The 13,228-nt window shown below is 42.1% G+C and overlaps 1 protein-coding gene across 1 annotated transcript in view; it reads right to left on the reverse strand.

The window, feature by feature from the left end:
* Positions 1-13,228, reverse strand: part of MYO3B (myosin IIIB) — a 386,500-nt gene that overhangs the window by 123,972 nt on the left and 249,300 nt on the right. The window contains exons 26-28 of the mRNA XM_033111465.1: positions 11,775-11,886; positions 10,676-10,838; positions 9,184-9,264 (exon numbers count right to left, since the gene is read on the reverse strand). Coding sequence (XP_032967356.1) covers positions 9,184-9,264; positions 10,676-10,838; positions 11,775-11,886 — 356 coding nt within the window. The remainder of the gene's footprint in view (positions 1-9,183; positions 9,265-10,675; positions 10,839-11,774; positions 11,887-13,228) is intronic.

Below are 13,228 nucleotides of genomic sequence, written 5' to 3' on the forward strand. Positions count from 1 at the left end.
TTTGCAGTCCCACCTGCAGTGGATGAGAGTTCCTTTGCTCCACATCCTCACTTGCATTTGATGTTGTCTGTGTTTTGGATTTTGGCCATTCTAGTAGGTGCGTTAACAGTAGCTCGTGGTTTTAATTTGCGTTTGCTTGATGATGCAAGATGTGGAGCATCAGATTGTTCCCATTTGAAGGGGAAAAAAAATTTATGTTGTTTTTGTGACTGCCCCCAAAGCATCTAGCAGAGCGTTCTGCATAGACAGGATGTTGAGGAAATGTTCTGGGAGAAGGACAGTGTATCAGGAGTTGGGCAGTCTGGACTGCAGGGAGATTTCTTAGCCACCATCTATAAAATGGGGTAAGATTCTTAGCCTAGTTCTCAAGGCTACTATGATAACTACAGGAATAAGGTAAGTGAAAGTGCTTTGTATAAACTGCAGATTTCTATGCAAAAGTATAAGATGTTTGAAAAATACGTATTTCTGTTGGTTAATCAAGACAGAAACAATTCCCACCTCGAGGATCATTCCAACTCACACAGCTCTGGTTTCCTATAAAGCAGGTATTCACTTTTCTGTAAATTTTTCTCAAAAAGATAAAGTTCTGAATGTTTGTAGCAGTTTTATTGATCCTCACCAAAAACTGGAAACAAATGCCCGTTAGCTGGCAAATGGACAAAACTGTGGTACATCCATTCCCTAAAATTCTGCTCAACGATGAAAAAGAATACACTGACAATTGCAAAAACACTGATGAATCTCAGAAACATTTTTCTTTTTTTTTTTTTAATTTATTGGGGTGACAATTGTTAGTAAAATTACATAGATTTCAGGTGTACAATTCTATATTACATTATCTATAAATCCCATTGTGTGTTCACCACCCAGAGTCAGTTCTCCTTCCATCACCATATATTTGATCCCCCTTACCCTCCCACCCCCTTACCCTCTGGTAACCACTATTGTCTGTGTCTATGAGTCCTTGTTTCTCATTTGTTTGTCTTATTCTTTTGTTGTTTTTGGTTTATACCACATATCAGTGAAATCATATGGTTCTCTGCTTTTTCTGTCTGACTTATTTCGCTTAGCATTATACTCTCAAGATCCATCCATGTTGACACAAATGTTCCTATATCATCTTTTCTTACCGCCGAATAATATTCCATTGTGTATATATACCACAATCAGAAGCATTTTTCTAAGTGAAAGAAGCCAGACTGAAAAGTCTACATGCTACGTGACTCCATTTATATGACATTTTGGAAAAGGCAAAATTATAGGGACAGAAAACCCGTTAGTAGTTGCCAGGAGCTGAGGATGGGGGAGGAATAAATGATAAAAGGAACATAAGAGAGCTTCTCGGAAATGTTCTTTTTCTGGATTGTAGAGGGGATTATCTGACTGTATGTGTTTATACAATTTTATCAAACTGTTTAAGTTTTATGTTTATAAACTATACCTCAATAAATCCGACTTTTAAACAAAACAAAAGGATAAGGCCTCCTACTCCTCAAACTGGAGTGTTTCTGGAAAGCAGGATCTAAACACTTCTAACCAGCTAAGAGGAAACAGTCTGGTGGGGAAAGCCTTGTTGTTGACGAAGGACCCTTCACAGCCATTTGCATCATTGACCATAGCTGGTTTTGACACTAAGCACTTGGCTCAAAGTCTATGAAATTAGCAGGCTCTGGTTGCTTATACATCTCAACCGTCACAACTTTATTGAGGAGAATGGCTACCAGCTGTCACCTCTGCCTCCGCCTCTGTGCTTGGCGATTCAGACTTCATGGCCACAGCAAATCAAGCCATGATCCTGCTATGGCTCTTCGTGTTGGGGTTTGAACTACTGGCCAAATGGCTGTCGCTCAGCTGTTATTCTGCCAATCACCCGTCACTGTGGGTTAAACATGATAGGCACACTGAGATCTTCCGATGCTTTAGACAACTGAAAGGCGACTTGCTTTCCACAGCGGCAGACAGCAAGTCTGGGTGATACGTAACTCCTGGATTTCAGAAGTTCTGACTTTGTGGAAGGGGGTGTAGAGGGGATTTGCTGTTTTCCAGAGCAAGTTGCAGAACTGCCTCAAACAAGAAAGTGGGAAAACTGATGTCGGCAGCATACCACCTAAGTCTTAACAGCTTTGAGGTCACTAAAACACTTACCTACACAAATGAATCAAGCTCGCAGCACAAGGCGACACAGCTCTTTACAAAAACAAAAATAAAACTTCCGGAAATCTTTCATGTCATTTTTGTACTTGAAATTTTCCCTGTCCAACAAGCAAGACATAAGTTAAGATTTCGAAAATTCTATCTTTTATAAAGTTTTTTTTTTTATTGCAACGGTATTAAAATTTGGCAGGTACTATTTTTTTCTCTGAAAGTGAGAGAAATGGTTTCATCTTTTTGAAGTGATAATATTATTATGCTCACCTTAGAAGATTATTTCACAGACTAATTTTCCCCCCAGTGAAGTTCATATTTAGACAGGGAGTACAGAGGAAGAACTACCATTTACTGCATAACTACCATGTGTGAGTTCTGTGCAGAATGCTTTGCATGTCTCTTCTGCTATCATCTTCACAACAGTCCTGAGGATTAGACTTTATTGAGACCTATTTTATAGCTGAGGAAACAGGCTCAGAAGTTAAGCAAGTTTCCCCAAACCATATGACAAATTGGTGGCATAGCCAGGATTTAAAGCCAATTGTTTTGACTCCAAAGTCCACATGGTTAGGATGATATATAAAACTCTTCCCATTGCTTTGACTGGTACCCTATGTCCATGTGCCATATTCAAGGTGGAAACCAATGGGAGAACATGGCCTACGGAAAGGGGCAATGGCTGAAGATGCAGAAGAAGGCCCTGATATCAATTCTTAAACTCACATAGCACATAAGGGGAGATAAGTTATTTAAACTCCCTTTCCGTCTGTTTCATCTGTTAAGGAGGAAAACAAAATCTGCCTTTCTACACACATGAGACTTTGAGGAAAGAAAGTCTGAGCCTCTTGCCAAAGCACAGTCATTTTTTTTTCTATAAAGGTTTATTATGTGGATAAATAACTAATAAAGGTTATAAAATGTGATACCACATTTCATGATTCTATATGAAAAAAAACTTGAAAAAATATAAATACGTAAAGGCAACTGTGTATTGGTGATCATAATAACGCTGCCCCACTCATGGTTGAGGTAGTGAAGACACTATTTGGGACACCACCTCTTTAGAGCCAGATTGTGGGGCGTGATGTGAGGTCCATAATAGAGAAATTGATTACAAATTGAAGGGGCTCTGAAATTTGAATCTGGAATCTGGAATCCGACATCTTAAGCACATTTCTGTGCCATGTCAATAGGACATCAGGCAGAGGCAGACCTCAAGCCCACGCTGCCTTTGCAGCTTCCTCTCTGTGCATTATATAAATAGCACCTTGATGTCTGGGTGTTTAATTCTATCATGGGCAATAATTTGATTTCATAGCAAAAGATATTCGTCTGCCTTCCAAGTTATTACACGGCAAGAATTCTATTGCTTGTGCCAAGCCGAGGTTTGGCAGAGCTCATTTCTTGACAGAAATCTTGAAGCCACAGGCCAGGGCTTCTCTCTGCTAGAAATCACTTCCTGTAAGCCATGCTTCGGGGGGCTCTCTGTAGGTCCGGATCCTGCTCACAGACAAGACAGATATCTTCAAAGTAAATGACAATACTTATCTCCCCAAATGTTTTCCTCTTCCAAAATGGTAAACCTATCGCTGTCAGAAATCAGCCATAGCTCTTTACTTAGCTAGTTAGAGAAACCCAGACAGTGTGGGAGTGGACTGAGCGGGACCCCTTGCATAAGCCTGAATAGCACCCTGTTTTCTGTTACTCAAAGGTTTAGAAGACAGTGCAGTTAGTTTACAGTTCACAACTCATCCCAAACCCAGATGCACCAGTTAATTTCCCCTAGATGTTTCTTCATTCTTATGTGGAGATGGCCTAAAACATCAGGAAAGGACAGGCAGCTGGCTTCTGCCTGATGACCAAGAAGAGTTTGGAACTTGTCTTTTCTTACATTTTTGAGAAATTAAGCTTTTTGTGTGAAATGATTAGGAGTCTTTCTAAGACAGAGAGATGGAGTGAGTGAAGAAACAGTGGGATAGAGGTAGAATGACAAATAGAGACTTAGAAGAAGTGAAAGAGGGCACGTTTGTTTTTCTTCTGTTTGTTCAGTGTGGACCTTTTCACTCAATGGTGCATTCACTTGACCTCCCTCTGCTATTTGGTGTGTGATCAACAATGTGCTCCTGCGCAGCTTTGTCCGAATGAGAACTATCTACCAGAATCATTCAAGAAGCAAGGGTCATCTCAATGCATAGCCTCAGATATATTTTATGATTTCAACTGTTTTGCGTTGGAATTTTATAGAACTCCTTTTCGATGAGCACTGACATAGGATTGAGTGCCAGCTTTATACAAATAGTATTCCTTTGAGGGAGAGCGTGTTTTATAACCCTCTGGATTGGAGATGGAAAATTTGAAATTTCAAACGAAATCCCATTGTTCACCATGGTAGTCCCAGCATAAAGCAGGTGCTTAACAAATAGTAGCTGAATAAGTGAATGAAAGGAAGAAAATTCCTAGTTTAAAATATAGTAGCCCTACACACCTAGGGATATTTCCGGAAATCTAGTTCTAGGAAATCGCTGCACCCACCTAGCTAATCACTGAAAACCCATCAATCATGCTAAATTCCTTTAGGAATCAGCCTTTTAAAGTTGGAAAAGGCTAAAAGGAGGCCTTACATGGAAAGAGGTTTAACAGTGCAAACAGTTTTAAACAGTAAAAACTCTTCTGTCTTGCTGTAGGGTCAGACTTCTCAGAGACGTTAAATAGCCTCTGTTAAGTTGCTAGCAGAAATTGTGCCCAAGTGTGCTAGAGCCTGTCTGGACCAGCATTTAAAGCAACTCCCAGCAGCTGGTGTCACAGGAAGCGTAGCGACCAATGGTTCTAGCAGCAACCAGTTTAAAATGCCTGTTCACAGGCTTAAGCACTGCTACTTCGGCCTTGGCAGATGCCTTGGCAGAAGCAGTTTCTCCAAAAGGCATCAGAAGAAGAGATGGCCATCGTTTTTTAGCGCTATTGTTATCTTCTGATAACATCTGTGTTGTTAAAAGGGCCAAAGAGGAGAGTGAGTAGGAAGCTGATCAGAGGACAGAGAAAGAGAAGACAACCAAGTCTAGAGCACTGCAGCAATCAGATGAAAATGTGCTGTAAACCAATGGGCTCTTCCTGCTCCTGGGGAGTGGGGAGAGATGAGGAGAAGGGGAGCTGGAAGAGCCTGGTCCTCCTGGAAATCTTTGAAATTCTGTTCCCATCTCCTAGGGTTCCACTGTTACCTACTGGAGACATTTCCCCTCTCAGAAGGGGAGGCTACCACTTTGCCCTCGTTTTAAAAAACAGATCTTGAATTAGAGGGGCAATTTTAAAGCTAGCGCTTTCAACAACTTAAAGACATTGTAGTTCTTTTAGTAATTCCCTGCAGGTTGTTTGTTTTGTAGTATTTACTGAGGAACGTATGCATTTTTAGTTGAATAAATCTAGTTATATCCACTTTCTGAAACTTAAGAAGTTCATTTAAAAAAAAAGATTAGTATTGAATGACATACAATTGCTAGTTTTTAATTAGAATAGCCCATCTACCTGAACACTAATATATGCAATCTTATTTTTCAGATTAAAGAGTATATATTTTTAAATCTTTGGTGTTCGGAGGAATATGTTTTCCTGTGGTAAAAGCCTATTATCACCATTCACCAATAACAAAAACACAACAAAATATGCCACTTCTCACCAAGATGACATTCAAAGTTGCCTCCTCCCCCAGAAGGAGACAGATAAACTGAACTTCTGTTTGGGATCTCGGCTCCCCTCCCGAAATCCCCACCTCTCATAAAGACCCTCTATTGCAGACGCAATGTTATACACATAGGAAATGTATGCGTGTGTACCTAGGGTATTTTTTTCCGTTTGTTTTCTCTTCCAGCATTTGATCACTGGCTGGTGAACTGCTTGGGCCCACAGAGATCTCTAGACCACCAGCTCATGTATTTGAAAGGCATCTGTTTATTTTGAAAATGCAAATGTGGCCTACCTCAAAGACTGACAGGCAAGAAATGACCCACTGAGCAAGGGGAGAGGTTTCCAATCTGGAGTCCTGTCCCTCCCTCTATCACACCAAAATCACTCCCTGTCAGAACCACTTAAACAAGCTCCCAGAATCTGAGTGAAGGGCCCACAATTAATTCGAGCTGCGTGTCTCTCTCTCTCTCTCTCTCTCTCTCTCTCTCTCTCTCTCTCTCTCTCTCTCTCTCTCTCTGAATTAGCCAGGCAGATCACTTCTCACCTAGTTTAAAGTGATAATGAGGTCATTTACAAAAGGACTCTGAGTCTTTGAAATAGTGGCTCTTAGACCAAGGGCCGCCTGGAGGAGGGCCCTTTAGCAGGGACACTGGCCTTCTAACAGCAGCAGCCTGGTCCTGGGGATGGATTCCCGGAGAAAGCCCAGGAAGGTTAATACCCTGACTTTGATCTCTGTCAAGGCATACCAGCAAGAATTAATTTACATTTCAGATGAAAAAGGTTGACAGCATGAAAAGGCATCTTGTTTCTGGTATGTGAATGTGCCGTAATAGATCGGGAATTCTGAAAGGAAGTTCTGAGGAAGCTAAAGGGATAAGCCATGCGGCTGCTTTTATTGGGAAGGAGATGAAAGGAAAACAAATTTCAATATGCTCTGTTGCAACATGTAGGCCAAATGCTTCCTAAATTTCAAGGGCTGCTCTTTTAAAAGTATAGAACATATCTTAGCAACACCATTAAAAAAAAAAAAAAGACTATGGGCCAGAACTTGAAATACAAACAAATGCATTCCACAGAATCTAAATGTCAAATCAAATGATTTGTTGAAAAAAATAATAAATTAGAGAATAATCTTAGAAAACAACCAGAAAAGGTTGTGCTACAATAACATCCCCAAGACAATTTCTGCTGGCTTCATAAGTAAGAGAGCCTCTACGTCTGGAGTGTGTTCTACTTGGAAATGTCCTAATGGTGCGAAGAAGAGATTATCATGAAAGGATTACGTTTGGGAAGAGCACACTCCAAATAGAAAAGTTGGAATGAGTTGCTTCACTTTTTAGATAAACACAACCATGCCTTCGAATATGAAGATAAGGGAAACATTCTCAAGTAAAAGCAAACTGCTCTTAAAATGACAAATGTTGTTACTCTATCCATAAAACCAGCACCTCTCAGTTTCTGTTCGTGGTGTGGGCTGCACGCAAAGACTCCACCTGCTTTTGCTCCAGCTGCCACACTACTTGCAAGAGGGAGAGGTGGCGTCAGTGCCACCCTCAGTGTCTTCATGCCTGCCCAAGCCGCCGCAGACTCCATTAAAGAAAATTCCCAAAGACACTTGATAAGTGGGAACACTGGCTGCCAAGTTAAGGAAGGGAGGGTTTATTTGTGAAGCCAAAAAAAAAAAAAAAAAAAAAAGGAAGGAAGGAAGGAAGTCCATTAAAGAAAGGTGTTTTCTCTGGTTCCACAAAACAAAATTATCCTCCCATGGCATCTATCCCATAGGTGCTGCATGGAAAAGATGTAATCATGCCTGTCCTGATATCGTGATGAGACAGACGACCTGACTTTTTATGTGGCATTCATTTGATAATAGAATGCAAACAAGGAGCTTCCAAACGTGATTTTCAGAGAGGGAATATATGACTTATGATCCTACATACTGGACTCAGTGGATCAACAATATAGAATCTCAATGTTTATTTTTTAAAACATATGTTGGGCTTTAGGCCAAACTGCAAAGATCAGAAATCAGCCCAGTATCCTCTCTTAACAGGGACTGTGCGTGTGTGTGTACGTGCGTGTGCGTGTGTGTACGCGCGTGTGCATGGGTGTGTGTGTGTGTGTGCGCGTGTGTTGAGAGGTGGGTGAGTAGGGAACAAATGCACTTTGAGTTGTCTTTCTTAAACTGCAACAAGAATTGCATCCCTCTTCCTGAGGCTTTGAAGTTTCAGAGCTTAGACTTCCTAGGGGATGGTGTTAAAACTTACACATTTGCATTTAAATGACACCCTTTCCTCTCCAATATTTTGGTTTTGAATGAAGACATCAGGCCTCTACCGTGGCTTAAGAGAGTTCTGAGGAAGGTCCCGGAAGCCAAGTTCCGGGCAGAGACCTCCTCGAAAAGGTTACAGCTGATTTATTTAACAGTTTGCCTCAAGCGCGGCAGCACCTGAAGCCTGCCGCTGAATCCACTGGACTGGCCACTTCTCTCACACTGTCTCCAATGTCTTGAGCTCTGGGAACTCCTGGCGTGCTCTGGGACCTGCTTCTTCCAGAACCTCAATTAGGCACATGCAGCTTCAAATGACAGAGGGAGCCCAGCCTGGTAGCCACTGTGGATATGCCATTTGCAGAAGAGCAGAGCGACTTGGGAGCCAGGGAGGGGACGGATGCGCCAGGAACTACAGCTTACCGTGCTCAGGCAGCCAACCAAGGTCAAGCTGAGCCACAGAGCCACCTCGGGCTCACCCTGTGGGGCCCAGGCGACCATTTTAGCCACATCAGGCCTGGGTGTGAGAAGGAAACACTGTGTGCTGGGAAAGTCCCTGCGCGATTCCTGTCTCTGTGATGCTGAGACACAGGTCTAGCAGGCAGTCAGAGAATTCTAAGGTTGAAAGGCACTTTGCAGACCTTGTTAGCCACTGCTCTCATTGCATAGAAAAGGGCTGTACGACTCCAACAGGGAAAAGGATTTGTTCACTTGGCAGTATGCAAAGTTAACTCTATGCAAACTGCCTGTGTTAAAATGCTGGCTCTGCCGCTGATGGGCTGTGTGACCATGTACAAGTTACTTCACTTCTCTGTGCCTCAGTTTCTCCCTCTATAAAACAGGGACTATAAGAGTATCTACTCAGAGCATGCTAGGCCAAGGATGGTACACGGCAATTGCTCACTAAGCGCTCTTCCATTCATCACACAGGGGGTGTGTCAGAACTAGCACTATAACTCCCCACTAGAATTCTTGACTCCTATTCCAGTGCTCCTAAATATTAACTTTTCCGCTTTTCTAAATGCATATGAACTTAATCACTAAATATTTCCTAGTGGACGCTGCGAAAATGATGTTTTAATTACCTGCTTGAATATGAAGAGCAGACTCACTCCTTCTGTTGCTTATTTTCTTAAATTTCTTCCGAGCATCATATCCTCTCCAGGCTAAAAATATAAAACCATGTGCTAGGAATGACATTAATTTAAGAACGTGCCAGAGAATTGATAGAAGCTGTTTTCCCTCCATCTATTACCCCTCTCCTTCTCCCTCCTGTCTCACTGAACAAAATAAGCAGCTACGTGAGCGATGGTGGGGACGAGGGGGCCCCTCTGTACTCTCAGCTTGGCCTCTATGCTGCTGCTGAGGAGGAACTGTTTTTGATCACGCAGTGAGTTTCCAGAACACTCTGGATTCCGTTTATGAATTACTAGGGATCTCTTATCCCAGGTGAGGTGGTTCCCTGTCCTTCCAATCCATGGAGGAAGCTCAGCCTTTGGGACTTGGGGGGTGGCAAAGAACTGGAATAACCTGACCTGTTCCGTAGTTCTTATTGGGAAGAAAGTATGAACATGCAAGTTGAAGGAGAGAAAAATGAAGAGGGGAGTCAAGGGGAATACTTAGCAGTACAACACACATTTGGTGACGCATGTGCCAGGAACGGTGCTACGGGAGAGGACAATGAGTGATGGGGAGGGAAAAGGCAAAGGAAATGGATGAAGAAAAGGAGAGGACTAGAAAGGGACTCTCTGGAGGTGTGCTGGGTCCTTTAGGAAGAGAACGGGGGGCATGAAGCCACCCACCGGGAGCGTGACCCCCTCTCCCCTTTGTCCCCCATAAGCATCACAGCCGTCCATGTTGTTGAACGAGATCATGAGGCCCAGAGTGAACATTATGATTCTGGGTTACGAGAACACAAAGGAAACCATCTGCTGTGTTCAAGATGGGCTGGGGCGTTCACAAGCACTCATCGATAGCACAGGAGCCAAAGGCTGTTTGTAACACAAACGACACACATATGTGTGCAAAGAGGCACGGACTGAGCTGGGCATATAACAGAGCCTAGTGATTTGTTCCCTTGGTTCACAAGCTCCGTCTAGGCTACTACAGCCTCTGGAAGTGGCATTAGTAAATTTGATGCTCAAAACCCGGTCATGGATCTGAAGTATATATTATGTTGGTCATCTGGAGGCTGGGACACATGTCTATGTGATTTGGGTTTCACATCCATCCACGTCGCCCCGCCTCTACATTGCCATTCATCGCAGTGTGTTGTGAGGGCTTGTTTGGTTGTCTGGAGGTCAGGGACCATGGCCGTCTTGCTCGCAGCTATATCCTGAGCACCTAGCACGGAATCTGGACTGCAGGAGGCACTTGATAACTATTTGCTGAAGGAAGGAAGGAAGGAGGAAAGAAGGAAGGGAGGAAGGAAAGAAGGAAGGGAGGAAGGGAAAAAGGAAGGAAAGGATGGAGGAAAGAAGGAAGGAAGGGAGGGAGGAAGGGAAGAAACCACTGAGAAAAGTAACAGGTGAGTGGCCTCCAGTACTTAATAAAATGCCAAGATTCAGGACCATTTACCTGACTGGATGGCAGTGGCCCCCTTCTCTCTCTTCTCTCTGACTCTCTTGTATCTCCTGGCTCCAAGCCACCCCTTGGCATATGCCTGCAGCACAACCACTCTGCCTATGACTTCTCGCAGTAGCAAATTTAACTGCTCGACATGGTAATATTTGAGAAAAACCTGAAACGAGACAACAGTTTTAGCATTACAGATAGGCTCCCAAACAGATATTCACTCTTTCCCAGCACATTTTTAATATAAATATTACAACTGTTATCCCAATCAAGTTTGTAGCGACTTGATTTTTATGAGAATATTATGAACTTCTTGAAAGCAAATACAATTGCCCTCCTAAGATTGAGCCAGTCTGTGATTATGGATCTAAACATAAGATGAGATTAACGGGGTTTTTAGGAGATCCCAAATGTTCTCCAAGCCTGCCTCATTTCTGCCATGAGTTCCATCTTCTCAGCTTGGTCCATCGTCTCTTTCCCCACAGCCTTTAATGGAGGTGCAAACCAACAGAACTGACCCATCGCCAACAGAAGTTCAGCAGGAGAGGGACCTAGATGACCCACAGTGATCTAACCGCTGCCAGGGAACACCCGTGTTGCCATCAACACTCAGGCCGAGGCTGGCTTTGAAGGGCAATTCACAACAGACCATAAAACCCCGGCATCCCGCAGGAATGTGATGTTCTCCCAGATGAAAAGCTACACATAAGGAGACTGCTAATCAGGGTATTCAATAAGTAACACAACACGAGTCCAATGAAAAATGGACAAAACCATAAAAGATAATCACTAATGTGATTTGTGTATTTGCATATGGTGCTGAAATAAGTAGCACTGAAAAAAGGGATATTTTAAAATGAGCTCAAAGATTCCATTCTAGAAGTGCTAAATGGCTCTCAAACTACACACAGAACAGAAGGCATACCCGCCTCCTCCAGTCCCTGAGGTCCTGGGACTCCTGACCCAACAGCAGCAAAGATTATTGTGAAGTTGGGGTTTCGTCTGCTCCACAACTTACAGAGCCACCCCTTTCACTGACAAGAGACAAAGGTATGCAGTAGAACATCACGGGGGACAATTTGAACAATAACGGAAGAACTACCTTTGTTTTTCCCAGCACCCAGTGATCTAATCTGGACTTTTCCAAGATAGCGACACAGTTCTCTTTGCTACCAACCGGTGTTTGATGTGCTCTGAATGCCAGGTAATAATACCTAAAAAATAAAAGAGTGAGATAAAGCATTTTTAGTCACTTGATTCAGTAGAGTAGAATTGTTCTGGGCCGGTGACGCGCTTTGTTTTTCAACAGTAAATATTTCTTGAGCACCAATAATAGTATACGAGGTAGTAAAAGATATACCACTTATGCTTATTGGCTTTTACCCACTTTCCTATTTTCTGCTAGGTATATTTCCCTTTTAACATTGTTTTGTAATTCATATTAAAGGCATATTTGGAAACTTTTGCATGAAAAATCAAAGTACCTAATCATTTTAGAAAGCTGAAATTTAGGTAGTTCAGCTAGTGAAAGTTATCATTTAAAATGTTAGCATTACTATGATAAAAACAATTTGTCATTCCGTCATATAAATTTTGACTCTGCTTTGAAAAGTCCCATCTGAAGCAACCTGTAGACAGCACAAATGATTGCAGCCTAACACTACTGACTGCTGAGCTACACATCTGTCTCAAGGTGCAGAGGAGGTGTATTTTCTTGCTAAAAGCACTAAAACCACATTTGTCTTCTTAAATTACTTATTTTAATGAACTTCCATACTTTCAGATGAAAGAGTTTCCAGCCAAAGGGTTTTTCCTATCCATTTCTTTATTTTTTATTCTCCCCATTAAAAATACATACTGTGTTAAAAATATACTTTTAGAAAAATCTTACCTTAGTTTTTCTTTTAAAAATGTTTAAGGATCTTTCCTCTGCTCTTTGCTGCCATCTATAATTAAATGCAATTTCTTGGAAGCTTAAAAATAAACTTAATTTCCTTGTCCAAGGATTTTCCTGCCATTCCTCAGACAAGGCTGATCTTCTGTTTTGGAATTACGTTTAAATGTAGAACTATTTTTACTTATTTAAAAAATCACCAAAATATGTCCAAATATTCCTATATCTTTCTGTTTATGGAAAAATAAACATGCCCAATCAACAACTGAGTCATTTAACCTTATTTCTGTGCTACAAGATTCCTTTACAAGTTAGGATATAATGCTGAATTTGCTGGAAACATTTGCTTTCAGAAATCCTGGGAATGTTTCCCAGGCCCGAGTCTCTGTTTCCACCTTTGAGGAAGAGGGGCAGTGGTCTCTCAGAACCCTTGAGTGGTGGCCATGCTAGGTCATTTAGCCAAGCCTAGGAACCTGCTCAGAGAAGATGTTTTCTGGAGCTAAGAGGGAGGAGGAGTCTGGCTTAGGTCTGTCTGGGCAATTCATGACATCAACACAGATTCCTCAGCTGGGCTTATCTGGGACAGTTGTTTTATTCATGGCTTCTCTCACTTGGCTTTGACCAAACAAAAAAATTGTGTCCAGGTGTACACAGGGATGGTG

Source organism: Rhinolophus ferrumequinum, chromosome 8 (genome assembly GCF_004115265.2).
Source record: "Rhinolophus ferrumequinum isolate MPI-CBG mRhiFer1 chromosome 8, mRhiFer1_v1.p, whole genome shotgun sequence".
In the NCBI taxonomy this organism is placed as follows: Eukaryota; Metazoa; Chordata; class Mammalia; order Chiroptera; family Rhinolophidae; genus Rhinolophus; species Rhinolophus ferrumequinum.